The following is a 19152-nucleotide window of genomic DNA, read 5'->3' as shown; positions in this document are numbered from 1 at the left end:
CTCTGCAGCGCTTCCTTCTTCCATTGAAACCTTTTCCTGTTTCAGTGGGTTCTGATTTAATAAAGGGAAACAATGCAATTAGTGGGACAATGGTAATTATGCTAATTATACCAGGACAGCGCTAACACTTAACTCCTATTATAATTATTGTAACTGAGAAGATTTTTGTGTATTTGTACTTTTCATTGGGTTTTAAAGTCCATTTTTTCATCCTGGGTGAGTTTTCATCCATTTTTACTACATTTAAGCTGCAATTTCTGACTTGAATCTGAAGGTCTGATCGACTCTTTGTGACTGAACTGCTTTGTTTCGTGCTTCACTGTGACAGCACATTTCAGTTTGGGACGGCTAGAATAACTTTTTGTCTCCCTGCTCGAGAAGACACGTTAACATTAAATCTAGGACTGCCAACTGGATGTTTTCCTTAACTTTCAAATATAGAACACAACAGTGCAACAATGGCAGAACAAACACGATGACACACTGTAACATTTAGTCATCAAACGCACCATAATGGGCACCGTTACATGATGGTTGGTGTCATCTGACTTCAGTGTTGAATTGTGGGAAAACAGACTGACTCACGCTCTGCTTAGTTTAATCAGCCCTGAAGAGTCTGAGGAGGAATATTTCACACAAATATTCAAATATCACAAAGAGTAAAGGGCCCAGCATCAGTAGTAGTAATAGCACTAACAGTGCTAACAGTGCTAACGATAATGGGAGCTATCAGCGAATAGCAAGACCAGCAGTTCTGGTAACAGCAGCAGTAGCAGTACACTAAATATATTAGTATTACTACTAATCGTGGTCTCACGGTACAATCATACACTTGCAGTACTAACAGTAGCACTTACAGTACTATTAATCACAAGAGCAGTAACAGTACTGCAGTAGCTGTAGTAGTAGCACTGACAGCAGTATTAGTGAGTAGCACTAGTAGTTGTAGTTGGCATAGTGATAACAGTACTAGATCTACTGTTGTTAGTACTTTTATTGCTGTTAGTCACAGTAGCACTAACAGCACTAATAGTAGGAGTGGTAGTAGTATACTAGTACCCTCAACAGCAGTAGTAGTAATTACTGTAGCAGTGATAACAGTACTAATAGCAGTGGTAGTAGAATTAGCAGTAGTACCAGATCAATTAGTAGTCTTGAAAGTAGTCCCAACAGCAGCAGTACTAGCATTTAAAGCATTAGTAGTAGTATTTGTGGTAAGCATGCTAACAGTGCAGTACTTTCAGCAGCAGGACGAAGAGCAGTAAAAGAAGAAACAGTACTATTTGTAGTCTCAACAGTAGTATTAACAGCAGTTTTAGTCACACTAAAAGCAGCAGTGGGAGATGAAGTGTACAATCAGTCATCATAGTACTGACACTGCAAGTAGAAGTAGTAGTAATCTTTGTATTTTGTAAACAGACAATAAAATATGTGTAAATATCTGTGGAGGGTTCAGCGTGCAGTATTGATGCGTTCATGGTCAGGATGAGTTCCACTAGTCAGTATTATGTAACAGCAGCAGTAGTAGTCTCAGTATTAGTACTACCATCAGCAGTAGTAATCAGATAAAGAGTCAGAGCGGCGTTTCATTTCCTGTACAGTTTGTTTCTGTCCTCTGAGTGGACGACACGGGGATGAACCGTGAGCTCTGCCAGCAGCTGTTTGTGCCAGACAGAAAAAACAGCGGGTGGAAATACAATACAGACGAGGAATGCGATGTAGGAAGTGAGTTACATAAAGACGGCTCCCCTCCCTGTAACGTAAACACGGCCGTGACTGTCTGCTGCCATGTTTGGCCTCTTCCTCTCTATCTTAAACACATCCGATCCTATTTGGCCAACTGTGAGCTTTTCCTTCAATTATATGAGCAAACAACAATCCGGAGGAAACGCTGGCCGCTGCGCGTTGCACCCACACTCCCTCGGGCCTGACTTTCAGTATCGATCGATCTGTCAATTAGGTTTTTCATTGATCTGTGTGCTTTCACAGAGTCCAAAATGGCATTTTCAGGTAGCTTGTTTTGTCCTACAAACAGCCAAAAATGTAAAAATATTGAATTCTGTGAATATATTGATATGAAACAGAGAAACATGTGAACAAGCGTTTAAACTTTAAATAGTTGATTCATTTCCTGTTTTCGAGCCGAACTCATTTATAAACACGCAAGAATACACACACCTGATTTTTTTAATAGGCATAATTGTTTATATAATTGTCATAATAGATTTTATTTATTGTTTTAGAAAGAAGTTAATTAGTGTCGAATAAAAATATCTTTTTTCAAAGTCTTTTTGCCGCAAGCTGTTTTGATTCTGCTCACGTGATCGTTTCAGATTATTTTTATCTCACTTTGCAGCATCTGTAACATCTGGTTTTAGTCTCACTGTGAGACACACATGCACGTCCACGCACACACCCAGGCAGGCTTGGACTCGCCTCTACACACACACACACACACACACACAGTCAGGCACGTGCACCTTCACATGAGTGTGCAAGAACACCAGTGAAAACACACACACACACACACACACACACACACACACACACACACACACCAGAAACAATTCAGTCCAGGTGACACACCCCGGGAGTCTTGTTCCTAATGTCAACACAGTGGCTGGGAGTTATGTCACCGCGGCGTGAAGATAGCAGTGACCTCCTCCCTCTTTCTGAATCACTGCTCGCGTTCTGCCAGTGGCCAGATCGCATTATGGAACCTGGTCACATGACATGACCAGACATGTAAGAAGACCTGACACGGTGTGAGACTTCAGGTTTCCTGCATCAGGACTTTAATATTTACTTATTTTGTTCGTTCTTGAGGCTTTAAGTCTTCTTATTTAACGTGCGCTCACTGTGGTCTGCATATGCGCTGCATGTGCTGCTGTGCTGTTCCAAAAAAATCTCATCAGGACGTCCCGACTTGTGACTGAACACAGACTTTCCGACAAAAAACGATAAATTCAAACAGAAGGTCTGGCTCGGGGACGCCGTTGGCCTGCTCTCAGCCTGCCTGTCCTCACCAGAAAAACAACAGCACTGAACGATTGTTCAGATGCCTAAAACGGCAAAATGTTCACGTGTTTACGTATGAGGAACGACAAACGACATGACGGCGCCGCAAAACCTCTACAGGAGGAAGTCAAAGCGTCTGACCACCGTTCAAACCCCGTCTCCTGCCAACCGTAACCAGGTGTTCAGGCTGAGAACGCTACGAGGAGACTCCTGGTGGGCTGCAGTGAAAGGACGACCAGTCCAGGAAGGCCAGTTTGAGCTACAGATCTCTGAGTTTGAAGGGTGTTCAGGAGCCAAAACGCTGCACATTACAGAGCGATCAGCTGTGCGCATGCATGTCTCTGATTGGCCAAGATACGACACACTGCGATTTCTTCTGCGGTCAACACAGTTGGAGGCGGTAAGAAACGGTCGTAGCTCACACTTGATGCGCGATGCGGACAGTAGCCGCAGAACAGTAGCTGGCTTGATAAAAATAGCTTTTCTTTTGAAGAGCTTAAGCACGTTGCTGCCGGGGAAAAGGACAGTGGCGTTCCTGCAAGTTGATGCGCCGCCGGTCTATCCTGCTCTTAACTGCAAAGGTGGCACATCAAAAGAATAAAGGTCACATGACTCAGTTTTTAAAGGTCACACGCATTTTGGAAGGTCCTGACAAATGATGTAGCACTGATGACAAAGCATCAGATTAAAACACACACAAGAGGCACGGGGAGGGATTGCGAAGACACCAGGATGAACAGCTGTGGATCTGGGGTGGGGTCCACAGAGAGCGCTCATGCACGCGGTCCAGACGTTCGCGCTGAGGCCCTGCAGTGTCGATACGCTGGTGGATCAGCAGCAAAAACAAGTATATTCACATTTATCTTGAAACACCTGCTGCACAGTAATGCCCACATTAGCATGCTAACATGCTCAAAATGATAATGCTAGCATGTGTACGATTAGCGGATATAATCTTTCACCGTGTTAGTTTACCATGTTAGCAGGCTAGTGCTAATTAGCACGAAACAGAGAGCAGGCTGCAGCTCGTAGGCGTTAGGATCCATCCTCAGGGAACCTTGAACACACATGAGAAAGAGGCAACACTGAACTCTTTATTTTGTGCTTTAGTTTGTGGGACTTGTTGATTTCAGGACGGGGGTTATTTGTGGTTAGTCTGTATTTATTCTGTGGCAGATTAGGAACTGGTAAATATGTGGATTTGTACAGTTCATAGACAGTAATCAGGAGTATTCTGTCTTCTGCTACATGATGATCTGCTTTAAAATTCAATTAAAATTCTCCGTCCTCTTCCTCAAGCTCTTTCTCTTCTGCTTTGTCCTCTGTGTTTATTCTCTCTGTAATCTGTTTCCCCTCTCTCTCTCTCCCTCTCTCTCTCTCTTTATCTCCCTTCTCCCTCCCCTCCCTCCCTCCCTCCCTCCCTCCCTCACGCTGCCTCTCTCGCTCCGGTGCTTTCTGCAGCGGCACGTGACGTGGCGGCCGCACATGGCCTGAGCGTGTGAGAGACGGAGAGGGAGAGAGACGTTTCAAAACATGCAAAGCGAGCGCTGCTCTCTCGCCCCCCCCTCGGCTCTGTGCAGTGTTACAGAGTGCAGAGTCAGTAACTGCTTTAACCCTTCCCTCCCCGGGATTAATCACAGTCCTGCACAGGCCTGGCATTATCCTGCACACTCCTCCTTTAAAGACACAGCAAGTCATTTGGCTCAGTGTTTAATCAATGCGCTGCCACATCTGACTAAATTCCTCTTTTGTGCATTGGAATTAAACTCTTACTGTATATCTCAGCTCACTGGTTGATGGTTCTTGGAGGGTTTATCTGAGATTCTTCCAGTCTAGACGCTGGTATTTTGGTTGTGTGAGGTGAAGCAGCTGGGGAAGTCATTTATGTTGTTCCTAAAGCCAAGGGCGGGCTAATCAGCGCTCCGATGTTTGTCTGCAGGAGAAAGTGAACACACTGATATGGGCTGTGGTAGCTGGACTGCTGAGCTTTTCTATCTAAGCACAGAGGTGATGGACGTCGGAGGGGGAATGAGTATAAAGGACCCTCAGGTGAGGAGGGCCTGCAAAAATGCTAGAATGAATTCTTTGTTTTCACTGCTGAAACATATCAGAACTTGTGGACTTCTGGACCCTCGACATGGTCCATAACTTTGTGCTACGCAAATGTAAACAGCTAACAGCTAGCTGCTGTACTGCAATGCTCAAATTAGCATGCTAACATGCTCACAATGATAATGCTCGCATGTGGATGTTTAACAGGTATAACCTTTATCATGTTCATAGTTTAGCATGTTAGCATGCTAACAATAGCTAATTAGTACTAAACGGAAAGTAGGCTCCAGCAACCAAAGTCATGAGGATTCATCCTCTGGGAACCTTGAACGTCTGGATGAAATTTCTTGGTAGTTCAACTTAAAGCTGTTGAGATATTTCAGTCTGGACCAAGGTGGAGCCGCTAGCACGGCTAAAAATGAAATTTAATGTGGGTTCTTATCAAACTCGGTCCAGTGATTGGATCACGCTGCAGGTGCCAGCTGTTTTTACTGAACTTGGAAAATCCAGTTTTTAATATTGCGCACCTACAACATGGAACAACATGCAGAGCCATTTAAAGCTCTCCTCATTTTTATCCATAGGGCAATTTAAATCCTTAATTGGTTCACACTTTCCTTCTAGGTGGTCCTGTTTTACTTGATTAATGGTTTTTGCATTTTTACTGTTTTTACTCATTGTTGTTGCTTTTATTTATCTTATTTTTTTTCAAATGGGTCCTTCTTTTATGGCTTTTATTGCTTTTTCCTCTTACTCATTTTTATGTAAGTTTTATGTCATTGGCTTTTTCCACGTCTAAGTGCTTTTGTTTTTATTGTTTTACTCGGCTACATTGTAAATGAGCCCAGTAACCTCAATGTCTTTTGCGAGGTAAAATAAAGGTTGAATGAATGAATGAAGGCAAATAACATGTTGGTGGTCAATAAGTAATCTTAATGTCTGTATGTTCTGTTGTTCACGTTACCCTCTACAGTATGTCCCGTTTGTAAGGTCACATGACTTTCACTTATAAAAAAGGTACTAAAAAACAAGGACAACGTCAGTATTGCTCCAACGTATTGGAGGAGCATTGTAGTGGGACCCAAGCCTCTGAGCATGAAGTATTGTGTTTAGCTCCAGTGTTTTCTTGTACGGTGGCATATCTGAACTGTCATTACACTTCTGTCTTGGTCTCAGTCTGTAGTCAGAGGCAGCTTGAACACAACAGATTCTGCCTGTTTTAGCCCACGTGCCTCTGCATATAGACGTATGCGGAAGTGATGCTGTAGCTAATGAGTTAGCATTTTTGATGTAACAATAACAGGCAAGCAAGTTCATTCTTGACATTGTGAAAAGAGGATTGACACAACAACAGCAACTTCCAGAGCCTCCAACGAGACCAAGACCCCGATGGTCGCTTGTTGTAGAAATCTGTGTGTATGTCAGCTCGTAAGTAAGAAGAAACAGCAGCACAGAAATGCCAAAGTGGATTTGAGAGCGTGCTGACAAGTTGATTTTTCAACTGTAAAATGTTCAGATCAGTATGTGCTGTATCTAGGTCACAGCACCAAAAAACGAATATAAGGGATCAGTATCAAGATTACTGTTTATTATATACAGTATATCATCAGATTTCTCTATGAGTATATGCCCTATAAAATCAGGTATCTGCCATATTTTCAAGCCGATCACATGGGCTTCATCAGTGGATGGTGTTTGCTCAGAGTTGAATGTTAGCTTAGCATTAGCTTTACCAGTGAGGTGCAGCGTTCAGTGCGCCGATGGTGCTAGCTATATGAGCTACGCTAACCTGTGTAGCTGCATGTCGGCTGACACATTGCTAAAGCTTGTTTCAGCTTCAACATTTCAAATTTGCAGCTTTGAATTTGTGTTTCATGCGATCGAAGACGTGGACTGCTAAGACCCTGGGTTTTCCCTCCAAAACATAATGTCTGCCTGAATGCTGATGCAGAGGCATTGTGGCCATATTTGTAATATAAAATTTAGCAAGCTTTGGGCCACGACAGTGAGTTCAGATAGTAGAAAGTGTGCTGTGAAGCACTGTATGTTGCAAAAGACTGAGAAGTCCAAAAATACCTTTTAACTTAAATAGAGTATAATCTTACTTTGATTATGCTAAATTATCCAAATATAGATAAGCACAAAAAAATGTTTACTTCCCAGTTCTGTATTCAGGGTAGTGCCTTATTCTGCTTAATTTCTGGGTGCTGAAGTCCATTTAAGTGTAGTTATTGTGGCTGATCACAGTCTCAGACGACTTCAGGGCGAAGAGATATCTGACAGCTGAAAATCAGCTCATTCCCACTGAAAATCCAGCCTAAAATGTCTCGAAAATGAGGCTTGAGATCGAGCCTCGGTTGTAAATGAGTAAAACCAAATCACATGCAAATGTCAGCTTAAAAGCCAGTTCATAATTTAGCTGCTGGGTGCTAACTCTAGTTTGCTGCCTGTAGTTTTCTATGAATGTGTAGAAGTACAGAAGCCATATTCCACTCGTGGCTGTTTGTTTTTATGTGTAGTTCCCGCTGAAGCTTCACCACTTCTGCTTTCACTGTCAGCCTCTTCACGTGTCAGCTTGTCAGCAGGATTTAAAAACGGTCCAGATTCCCATGAAGTCTGGTGGACTGATCAGCCTCGAGGCAGAGGAACAGCTCATTAGATCTGGGTGGTTGTTCAGATTCAGGGTTTCTCTCCAGGTGACTTGTTTCCTTTTAATCCCACGTCAAACCTTCTGCAGCGATGACGCTAAGTTTTTCGTCGTCATCATCTCTCGCCATCGAGGGCTGCCTGTGTGAGAGCTGTGAAAAATTCATGCAGCTGATGCTTCCTTCCAAACACATGCAGGTCAATGAGTTCATGCGTCCTCCAGCATGCGCAGGCTCAGGGGAATCTGAGGTTTAAAAAGCTGTTTTTCATCAGGAAGGTTTCTGACTGAGTGAACTGACCTGGACGTGTCGAGCTGCAGCCTGATAACAGCTGATCTGAGCTACAAGTACAGATGATTAATGCTTGCTTTGCCAAGAAAACAAAGGTCTATTCTTTAGGAGGAGAAAGAAAACGTTCTGGCGAGGAAGAAATAAACAAATGACCTGAGTATTTAATATCATTTACAGGGAGAGCCGTGGTGGTCCTTCTTTAACGTCTAATGAATTCTGCTGAACAGCTTTTCCTCCTCTTCCAAAAATGACCTCAGTGGGCGTTTGCTTGGTTAAAGAGCATCGCTAGCGAGTGTTGAGCAAAGTGACATTGAAGAGGACTGAGCGAGGCTTCAGTCTGGCAAATCCTCTCCTTCACTGATTGAAATATCAACACGAGCGCTTCATGCATCAGATTGGACGAAACTCCTGGAGCTTCGTTCAGAAAACTTTACTGATGTGAGAATAATCAGGAATCAGGCTCATTTTATAGCTGAAATCAGGATTGCAAACACCTGCGCATGAGTACAGCTCATTACTTCGTGTTTTATTTTGAATTTTTGCATTTTTAGAATACCATCTACACCACAATCTATTTTCCATACACATTTTATGACACAAGAGAGCAGCATCAAAGGCTTGTTAGCTAATTTTTTTTTGTCTATTTTTGTTTTGTGTAGCAGAAGCTGCTGCAGGAAAATCCCAAATTTAGGAAGTGTGGGAATAAAATCCAGGTGGAGATTGCTTTAAACAATTCTGCGCCTTTTCCAGTATAAAATCTTCATATGAAATCAAGTATAAACATAATTATTTATTCATCATGTTTGGGGGTTTCTAGAGACAATGAATGACATGAAAGCACCGTTCTGCTTCTCTAATCTCTAATCTAATCTTACAGCAAAAACTTTCCAGGTTTCATCTGGATTTGTGAAGTAAGGAAAAGGAAAACCAGTTTTGAGTTTTTTTGGAATATTTGTGTCCAGTTCCAGCAGTTGTGTGACCACAGCTGATTTATCTGTGCAGTGTTCATCCGCGAGTCTCCGTCTCTGACCTCAGTTTGCGTCCTCACAGATGTCAGTATTCATGATTTATAGCATTTTAAGGAACAAACAGGTAAAAAAAATGTTATCAAAGCAACTTGTAAAACAGCTGCATCCATATTTTTGTTTCCCTCCCTCTGAGCTGAATTTTCAATTAAAATCAAACCAAATGTGCACGTGGATCCGTTTATTGGAACCAGTCTATTTTCCATCTTTTCCTCTGGTTGATGCTCTCTGTCTCTGCAGCTCTGTAGTAACACTTCAGCTTCACAACGACCTGAGGGATTTCTGGCTGGATGCATCATGCTCAACCCAGTCACGTGTTTATAATTCAGAATAAAGAGAGCGCACACACACGCGTGCACGCAAGCACACACGCATACACACACACGAGCATGTTCGCATTAAAGCCCAAACAGTTGCATGCAAATGGAGAAATAAAGAGGACACTCTCATATGCATGTTCAAAGTTCAGCGTACTGCACAGACACACAAAAGCATGAGCACGTAAAGGCCTGTGCGCACACACACACACACACACACTGGTGCTGTATATTCACAGAGGCACTCAGGCAGACATGAGCGCACACACACAGACACACACTGCGAGCCTCGCAGCAGTATTCAGCGGTATTCACTCGGTGTAGCAGCTCCATCCTGCTTTCTTTCTCGTATCTCTCTTCCCTCTTCGAGCTCCTTTTCACTGTGAAGCATCTCCTCTCTTATTGTTTATGACTCAGAATAAAAAGACAAACACGATGTTCCAGTCAGATTTCTCAGAATTGGATCCTGCTGGGCACTTTATCTCCCTTTCCTCCTCTTAAAGGCTCTCTCTGACTGATTCTTTCAGCGAGTAGCTGCGTACAAACGCTGCACGCTACATCCTGCATTAAAGGCATGCACATTTCGTGAAAACATGGGTATGAGTTCAACACACAGAAAAATATAAAGTGCACAGCTGATTATCACCATGTGATGAAAACAGTCCCTTGATTCCTGCCGTCCAAGCAACACGTCAACAAAGCAAGAAGAGCAGCAGTCCACCTTTATAAAATCAGCCTGTGGTGTCGCTCATAGACAACCATCGCCTGACTCTGCTGCTCTTTTACTGTCTTTCAGCTCATTGTTTTGATTCGCCCACAAGTTTTTGTGTTGCTTCACTCCTCCCGCTCTCATCTGAGGTGTTTCAAGCAGCGGTTGTCACTTATTTCGTCTCGTTTAGTCGCGTTGTTATTATTATTTGTTTCCTGTGTCTCACTTCAGGGGCTGCACCCTAAATGCACCTGTTCAGAGGTGTGCACTCGCCATATCAATGCATTAAAGCAGCATCACAGCTCTGCTTCTCACTAACGAGCAAACAATCTGAACAGCCTCTTCGTCCATTTGGTTCAAACCAGTGATGCTTCAGGGGCGAGATTAAGTTCACAACACAATAATAACTGTTATAAAAAGTTGCTTCTTCTTCTTCTGTGTCCAAACATCAACAAAACTTTACACCCTCCATCACTCACTGTCTCACCCTTCCTTTAAACGTCTACAACCACTGAACATTCACAAAGGCATTTGGCAATCTGTCATCAATAAATCATCATGAAATTAGCTGTGATGATTCATTCGATTGCTCGCAGGATAAAAACCATGACCGTCAGCATTGTGAAGAGCAGCCTTTGTGGTTTCAATTAGAATTGGAAGTTGTCACATTTGTGAGATCTCCAACAGAAAGGAGAAATAAAAGAACGACAGACAGAAAAGCTCCTCTGATGTTCTGGCAGCTCTGGTTCACATCAAAAGCAGCAGAGAGGGGAAACAATGAATTATGAATACATAACGGATGAAAACTGGCTGCGAGAGAGAGCCGAGGAGGGCCGGAGAACCGGGTGTCAGCCATTTATCTGAGATATAATTAGAGAAGACCCTACTCTGGTTATTGTTGGAGGAGTCCAGTGGTGGAATTGGGTTAGTTAATGTAATGTATCATGAGTCTGTGTCCTCATTAGCGCCAGATCACATTAAGGTCTCTGCATATACAGCTTCATCTGCGTCTGCCTGCATTAGGCTGAAGGGATGTCGCCTTCTCACGTGCAGATGTCACTTTGAATCTCGCTGTCGCCTTCGCAGGAGCTTCCAGAAGAAAGGCTTTCTCATTTCTAACTCAGAAGTTGGTTTATTTTGATTCATTTTTAAGGTTTTAAGACATTAAAGACATCAAAACCTTTCTTCTAACGACCTCCTCCTGCTTTGGTGAGACTGATGCAATAAATAATTAACACATAATGTATTAACTTATATTTAATGTCTGTCTAAATGGGCCAAAATGGAATAAAACCACCAGATCACAACCCAGAATTCCTCCCAGCTTGATGTTGACGTTCAGTCACTCACCATGTAGACACTCAGGTCCTCCCATCATGCCTTGCTGCTGTTGCTGCTGCTGAGGTGGAGGTAGCGGCGGCGGTTGCGGCTGGACGGTCTCCAGCCCCAGCAGCGAGGAAGAGGAGGATGAAGAGGACATGGAGGAGGACGAGGAGGAGCATGGCGGAGGGGAGGTTGGAGGGCACTGGGAGCTCTGGTTGGGCACCGCTGACTGGGAGCTCTGGGAGGAGAGAGGAAAATATAAATACAATACATGTTAATAACATACCACAGAGCTAGCGATGCTAGCTTACATGCTGGAGAGCAAGCTAGCGAGCTAACTGGCAGGTGGGACGTTTCAGCTTCGCTGAGGTTTCAGTGATGTTTGAACATGTTTCTGTTCCACATCAGTCTCACCTGGGATGGGATCTGGGCGCTGGTGGAGCTGGGCCCATTGCTGTGCATCCCCATCCCGTTCTCGGTCAGGAACTCCTCCAGGTCCATGTACTGCAGCTGGAACAAGCCTCCATCACATGGCAGGGTCCTCTCCCACAGCAGCGGGCCCAGGAAGGCTGACTGGGAGTTGTGCCTCAAAGCGCCGGACCCAGGGGTCCCCCCCACCTCACCGGGCCCTCCGGCTCCGACGCCCAATGAGTCCTCATCAGAGTCCAGGGGCTTGTCTTTGTCTGGAGAGAAGGACGGACGAGAAGTCTGTTAGAGTATTTTGAAGCTATAAGACTCTTTCTCACCCCCCCACCCACGCCCCCCCACGTTTGTGTTAAAGGCCGAAAGGAAAGACAACAGATAAGCACTCTGACTGCAAAGAGAGGCTGATAATATCATTCACAACGGTTTCACTTGTTTACTGTAATTAAACTGTCCTCAAGCTAATGTGCTAATGATTTATTGATGTTTGAGTGAAACCCGACATAAAGCACTTTACAAGCTAATGTCTTCATTCCAACACACTTTGTGTCCATGCTGGAAAAGCTGTATGACATCAATTATTTGGTGGAGTTTTCAGACAAATTGATTATTGACTCACACGTACACACTTAAACAAAGTGCTTAAAGATAAGTCTGGAGGGCAGATGGTCCCAGGTTTGATCCCCGATGAGTTAAACACACCCTGATGCGCATCAAAATACCTTTTTATTTGCTGTCAGTCCACAAACAAGCACTCTGGTTCCCGCGCTAACGTACATCATCACTTCCTGTGACTCCTGCGTCTGTCTGCTTGATGCATCCAGCGTGTTAAAGGCGAGAAACGTTGAATTAATCAGCCAGGAGGATTCCAGCGCACTCATGCTAATGCTAGCTAATGTTAGCAAACTTTACATATTGCTTTCACTGTCATATCTGACAGTTTGCTGACTTCTGCGACTGTTACGCTGCAGTGTTTTAGTATTTATCGTCCCATAACGCGACACCTCCATCGCCTGCGTTTCTTTGGAAATCTTTAGTTTTGCCAACTGAACTCCTTTATGCTTAGATTTTACTCTGCTAGCTAACGACTAGTTAACGGTCAAGTGGAGGGCGGGTAAGCTCGTCATGCCACATCTCATGTGATTGGATAAATTTATGTCACCACCACTTCAAGACATTTACAAACTTTCTCAGTTTTTGACACATATTTAGCATCTAACAGGTGATAAATGAATAATAAACGCAGGAAATCACATCAGAAGTTGGAAAATGTGTCTTTGATTTCACTGTCTTTAAACGTAAAAGCACGACAGCCCTCGAGCGAGGCACAGCTCGGGCGTTCGGTGCCACAAGCTCTGGCTCGTCTTGTGGACGTTGTCCTTCGTCAGACCATGTGAGAAAAACTCAAAAAAAAAAAGACTAATTCTGGATCTGGGGGAGAGATTTCTTGGATCGCTTTGTTTGATCCGGGATCTGTCTTCTCGTATTCATCTGCTGACGAGAGCGTCGGACAGACGAGACTTCTGCTGCAGCTCAGAGCAGAATAACAGTCGTCTCCACAGTAAATCGTGTGACGCTTCGTCAGAAAACACTTTTAAAAAAACATCAACGAAAAGCTCCGGAGGAAGAGTTGTTTGATGAAGGAGGTTTGTGCTTCTGGCTAACGCTCGTGTCCTCTGCTTTCTGTAAAGCACTTAGCTGCAGTCATTAAAAGGCATCTATAAATAAAGTGGACTTGACTGGCCCTGCACTCTGACCCCCCGGAGGGACGGGGCCGATGGAAAGATAGATATAGACATCGGACATCAATAACCCATCAGCAGAGAAAATACATGAAAACCAGGCGGCAGATTAAACAGCACTGAACGGAAGGACGAGTGATTGTTTCACACCCTGACCCTTCGATAACATTATTCTACAGACTGCCTGCAAAAGCAAATATTCAATTAATGGAGCACTGAATAATAAAGCCCAATAAAACAGTAATAAAAGAGCATATTTAACAGGGCAGGGATGGCAGAGCGTGAGAGAGTGACGAGGAAGAGGGAACTGAGGAAGAGCATCGGCCAGGCCGGAAATTTAAGTTTAACGGGATTAAAGACATAAAGACAAGCGAGATTACAACATGAAAACAGCAGAGGAGGGACGGAGGGGGGTGGAGGGAGGAGTCGAGGGCATCACAGTCATGTCCTTCATAATCTCTGCTGCCATCATCATCCTCCACTCTCCTTTAAAACGCTGTCTGCTCATCACCCAACTCAAAGCAGAGGGACGGAAAGAAAGGACAGAAGGATTCATCTGATAAACGTCTCTCTGAAGGTGTGGGACACTGTGAGCCTGGAGCCAGACCTCCACGTCCCAGATTCAACCCAGGCTGCCGCCGTGTTTGTCGGTGGCTGTCGGAAAACCAACCGAGCCAATCAGGAGGCCCGGAGGTGCAATTATCGTGTGTTTGTTTCCGAGCCACAAAGATGGCTACGGAGAAATGACATCAAGATCTTTGCAGATCAACAAAAATACACAGATTTGTGGACAAAACGAGACATTTGAGGACACTTTCTCGGGCTTTTGGAAACACTGGTTAACAGCTTTCACTGTTTTCTGGCATTTCATAGATCAAACAACTGATCGATTAATCGTAAAAATATTTATCAGATTAGCTGACAATGAAAATAACAGTTAGCTGCAGGTTTGCATCCAAAACTTTGCGTGAATTCTAACTAAACCAGCAAAATACAACACAAATTAAAGCCCGATGAATCAATAATCAGGTGAGTTTTCATCTGATGCCATTTTTCAGAAGCTTGAGTGACGTTTCAGTCAAACGCTTCATGATTTATTTGTTAAATCTGTTTCTGCTGCACTTTTTGGTTTTATCGACAAACCGGCTATTTCCAACAGTTTCCTGCTTTTTTTATGTGTTCATGCAGTTTAAAAACATAACGATGGAGGCAAATTTATAGTTAAACGCAAGAAATGGTCAATAATATTGTTGAAATTTTAAAATACATGATTTAAGGGGATAACACACCACTGGGCAGGTTTAATCCAAAGCGTAGCCATGTACCCAAAATCAAAAGAAAGCTGCATCCTGATGCATGAACCTAACTTACAGCAGCCAGTGTGAAGAGGATGAGGAAGATGTGCCAACAATACCTGGAAGCTACACAGCTAGCCTGCTGCTAATGCTAACCACAACAACCTGTGACTGTAGTGCTGCTGCAGTGACGTGACAGTAATTCATGGGCACAAATCAACTGATTCCAGAGTATAAATCAGTCGTTTGGGTGCACAAGTTTCTTATTTGAGATGCACAAATGCAGGCAGACACCTGCAGGCTCAGAGGGAAGCAAGAGAAAGCAAAACGACAATAAAGCCGAGGCCTTCACAACAAATGGGGGAACCCCTTTAAGAGCAGCGGGAGGAGAGAATGAACAGAGCAGCAGGAGGGGAAACGGGTAGTAGGCAATGCACTGTGTGCTGTAAGAGATGAGACAAAGCCTGAGAAAATGCAAATCAGCAGAGGGACCGAGGAAGAGAGCGAGACAGGAGAGAGCGAAGAGGAGAAAGTCAAAGACGTGTGAGAGAACGACAGACAGAGAGATGTGCGAGATGGAGTGGGTGTTTGTGAAGGCGTTAAACAAAGCCAGCCAGGGAGAAAGCAGGAGGGCGAACGAGTGAGACATCGACTCTGCATCGTGGAGGGGGAACGGCAAAGAAAGCCAAAAACATCACACACGAAACAGCTTCCATACACCCCTGAATGCATCACCTATCATTAGGAGACCGCTCGCTCTATGGGCGCTGACAATGAGGCCGGCCGAGGCCTCTGAGCCGCTTTCTGGCTCCGTGGAGAGAGCCTGTCAGCCGCGCTCACCATCATCTCCTCCTCCTCATGCAAAGGAACAAAAACCCTCTAAAGAAAGGGGCTGCGGTTACACCAAGGGGCCACCAGGGGCCGCCAGCCAGCAGGGAGCGCTGGACGGTGTGCTGGCTTTGTTGTTCTCCCTCCCTGAGTGACTTTTATCTGCACTTGTGAGGACAGACTCGTGACAGTGCCTGTCCTCACGGAGATAAAAAAAAAGACTTACTTTAGGGTTTAACTGAGGTTCGACTCCACGTCTGCGTGAAGTCAGAGTTTAAGGGAGTGAATGGGAGTCAGTGCAGGGTCCTCACAAGCCTGTCAAAAGCGTAGTGTGTGTGACAGCAGCTGACTGGGAGTTATGACATCCCCACAGCAGAGAGGCGAGCAGGCAGCCTGGTTAATATTTGTCATGGCAGCTGGTGGATAGGAAGCAATTCAATTCCACTCACTAACCTTTATTTAAACAGAGCAGAGAGTCACATTCAGCACAAACGACGGCCGCTGCTGCCGCCTCGGCTGTATTTTGATGGCATCCACTCCAGATTGTGTTTCTTTTTTTAAACCCTCTTCTTCCTCCCTCCTCCTCCTCCTCCTCCTCCCCCTCCTCCTCTTGATCATTTCATTTCACCAACAAATGCAAAAAGGAAACGTTTAATATGAAAAACCCAGAAGGAGGACGGCTGAAGTGAAAACAGTGTGTGTGTGTGTGTGTGTGTGTGTGTGTGTGTGTGTGTGTGTGTGTGTGTGTGTGTGTGTGTGTGTGTGTGTGTGTTGGATAAGAAGGGCCTCTGCCTTTTACAATCACACCTACCCACTCAGTCACATGCGCGCACACACACACACACACACACACACACACACACACACACACACACACACACACACACACACACACACACACACACACACACACCAGTGAATAATCACTGTAATATTGCTGTGATGTTTCCACAGAGACTTACACTGAGTGGAGGCTGTGATGATTTGTCGGATCAGTGCAGCGACTAACGATTATTTTGATTAATCTTGCATTGATTTTGATTAAAATGTCAAACATTGACGCTGTAACTTCCCACAGCAGCTGACGTATTCAAATCCCTCGTTTTCTCCAACCAAATACACACAGTTTAACGTCAGATTTGACAAACGCAGTAAAGAATTACTTCATGGTAGTAAATCAAAAGCAGATGCTGACACTGTCAAAGAATACTTTCATCTCAACTCATATCACCAGACCCAAATATCCAGAGACTATTTCTGCATCTCCAACATCTCTAAGGTGCATTTATAGTGAAACTTTTTAATTTCTTGCATTTAATTCATCATAATCTATCACACAAACTCCATCGTGTGCATGAAAGTACCTTAATTTTCTGAGTGCATGAAGTCTCTGCATGACACTCCAGCAGTGACTTGTTGGCTGAGGTATTTCCCCTACTGTCCCTTTAAGAAGCTTCTTGCCTATAGGACCCCCCCCCCCCCCCCCCCCACACACACACACACACGTGCACACGCTCACCTTTCATCTCGCAGCAGTCCTTGGTGCCTCTCTGGTCGGCCTTGATTGGCAGCTGGAGCAGTGACTTCAGGTTGGTCATGGAGGTCAGGTGGCCGCCTTGGGGGCCACTTCCAGCCGGGTTACTGGCCCCAAACTGGGGGCTGGTGGCCCCGGCAGGGAGATCCGGCGGTAAGAGCTGAGTGAGGGGCCTTGACATAACTTCTAGGGAGGAGGAGGGGGGAGGTGAGGGGAGGCACGGGGGGGGAGAAAGGCAACCTGCAGACTCTAAGATCAAAAATAATCCAATTGGTGATAGTAATTGACAGGCGCGCCGTGAAAAGGTGCGCGGACAGGTGAGGCGTGTGTGCGCTCAAGATGTCCACCTGATGTCCCGCTTTTCCGCCCGTCCCATGAAGAAGACAGTGCACAGACACTGAGTGAAAGGGGGCACTTATCTCCAAAATGGCACCATGTTGGCCGAGTCTAATTCATCCTCTCAGACCGGCCGAGCCTTCAGGAGTTGCTGTCACCTCTTCCCTCCTGGAGCAAACTCAGCTCCGCACCAATGAACGCGCACGGGAAGACAAATTGAATGAGGCGCACGAGTGAAGTCCCCGTTGAGTTGGTGGAGATCAAGCGGCGGCTCACGGTCGGCTCCGGGCCGGCCGTCGCTCGGCTGATCGATCGGAGGATTTTAGTCCGGAAGAAAAACCAAAAATAAAAGCAGACAGAAACGCGGATGTCTGTCGTCCCGTGCAGTGAGTGGAGAGGATTAGAAGCGGTGGAGTCCAGCAGAGGCGAGAAAAAAAACTGAACCAAACTTGTGGTTAAATATGAGCGAAAAAATATAAGATGAAGGAAATAAAGAGATCCCCCCCAAAAAATAATAATATCCAGTAGTATGAGAGTCAGATAGATGGTACTGATGGCTCTTATTTTCCTCCCTCTCTCCCTCCCTTTCTCTCTCTCTCTCTCTCTGCCAGTCAGCTGGAACCAACACGGGCCGCTCGTGTGACGTCACCGCTCACGGGGGAAAGGCGCTTGGGGGTGTGGATCGTTTGCACACGCTGACCACGCCCACTGACGACGCCCCCTTCCATACGTCCGCTGTTCTGCGTTCACGGCGCATGGGAAAGCTGGGAAATATGAGCTTCAGTGTGGAAAAAGAGCTGCCGGAAGATAAGAAAAGAAAAAACTTTCGCTGAAGAAATAAATCATTCAATCAAGTAAGAAAAAGAGGCAAAAAGAGAATTACGGAATGATTAAGAATAAAAAATAGAAATCAACTATACATGAACATTAAAAATACTGTTACCTATAAAATTGCATTGCACATGAAAATATGGATAATAAATGCAGTGTTTGTGCTATTGCACAGTAGAAAAAAAATGCAACGCAGTAAAAATTGTGTCATGTTGCACAAGATGTAAATAACAGCAGTAATACAACTGATCCAGATCAGAATCAGGTTTATTTCATAAATGCTGTCACACACAAGCAGTGTGTGTGTGTGTGTGTGTGTGTGTGTGTGTGTGTGTGTGTGTGTGTGTGTGTGTGTGTGTATTATGATGAAACTCTCAGGATTAAATTTTCTGCTCAGGATTTTTTTTTTCTTTTTAATTAGTTTTTCACTTCTGACAAGAGCCTACATCAAACCAAAATAGATGAAGTTGGCAGTCACGTTTTTTCCTCCTAGTACGTGAACGCAACACGTATTTCCATACAATACAACACCTCCCCGTAATTTCATCCAATGGCTGACAGCAGCTGGCACAGTTGCGCGCTAAGCCCCGCCCTCGCGGCCGGGCTCCTTCCTGGATGGACCGTGAACGCACCCCGCCCCTCTCTTCTTCTCTCACGCTGTCATTTAAACAGCGAGGCCAAAACAACAGCGATGACCGCGAACCGAGCGCGAAACTGGGAAGAGCCCAGTGCTCGTGAGCCGTCAGAAGGTTCGGCTCGATGCTGCTGTTTCCCCACAACTCG

At 44.8% G+C, this 19152-nt stretch overlaps 1 protein-coding gene across 1 annotated transcript in view; it reads right to left on the bottom strand.

Annotated features, from left to right (window-relative positions):
- dbpa (D site albumin promoter binding protein a) overlaps positions 1-18175 on the bottom strand; it is a 30001-nt gene extending 11826 nt beyond the window's left edge. Inside the window, exons 1-3 of the mRNA XM_070984065.1 lie at positions 17188-18175; positions 11795-12063; positions 11408-11618 (exon numbers count right to left, since the gene is read on the bottom strand). Coding sequence (XP_070840166.1) covers positions 11408-11618; positions 11795-12063; positions 17188-17383 — 676 coding nt within the window. The 5' untranslated portion in view covers positions 17384-18175. The remainder of the gene's footprint in view (positions 1-11407; positions 11619-11794; positions 12064-17187) is intronic.
- Positions 18176-19152: the final 977 nt, after the last annotated feature.

Source organism: Chaetodon trifascialis, chromosome 17, assembly GCF_039877785.1.
Source record: "Chaetodon trifascialis isolate fChaTrf1 chromosome 17, fChaTrf1.hap1, whole genome shotgun sequence".
NCBI lineage: Eukaryota > Metazoa > Chordata > Actinopteri > Chaetodontiformes > Chaetodontidae > Chaetodon > Chaetodon trifascialis.
Note: the sequence above shows the minus strand (reverse complement) of the source record. Positions and strands in the feature narration are given on the sequence as shown.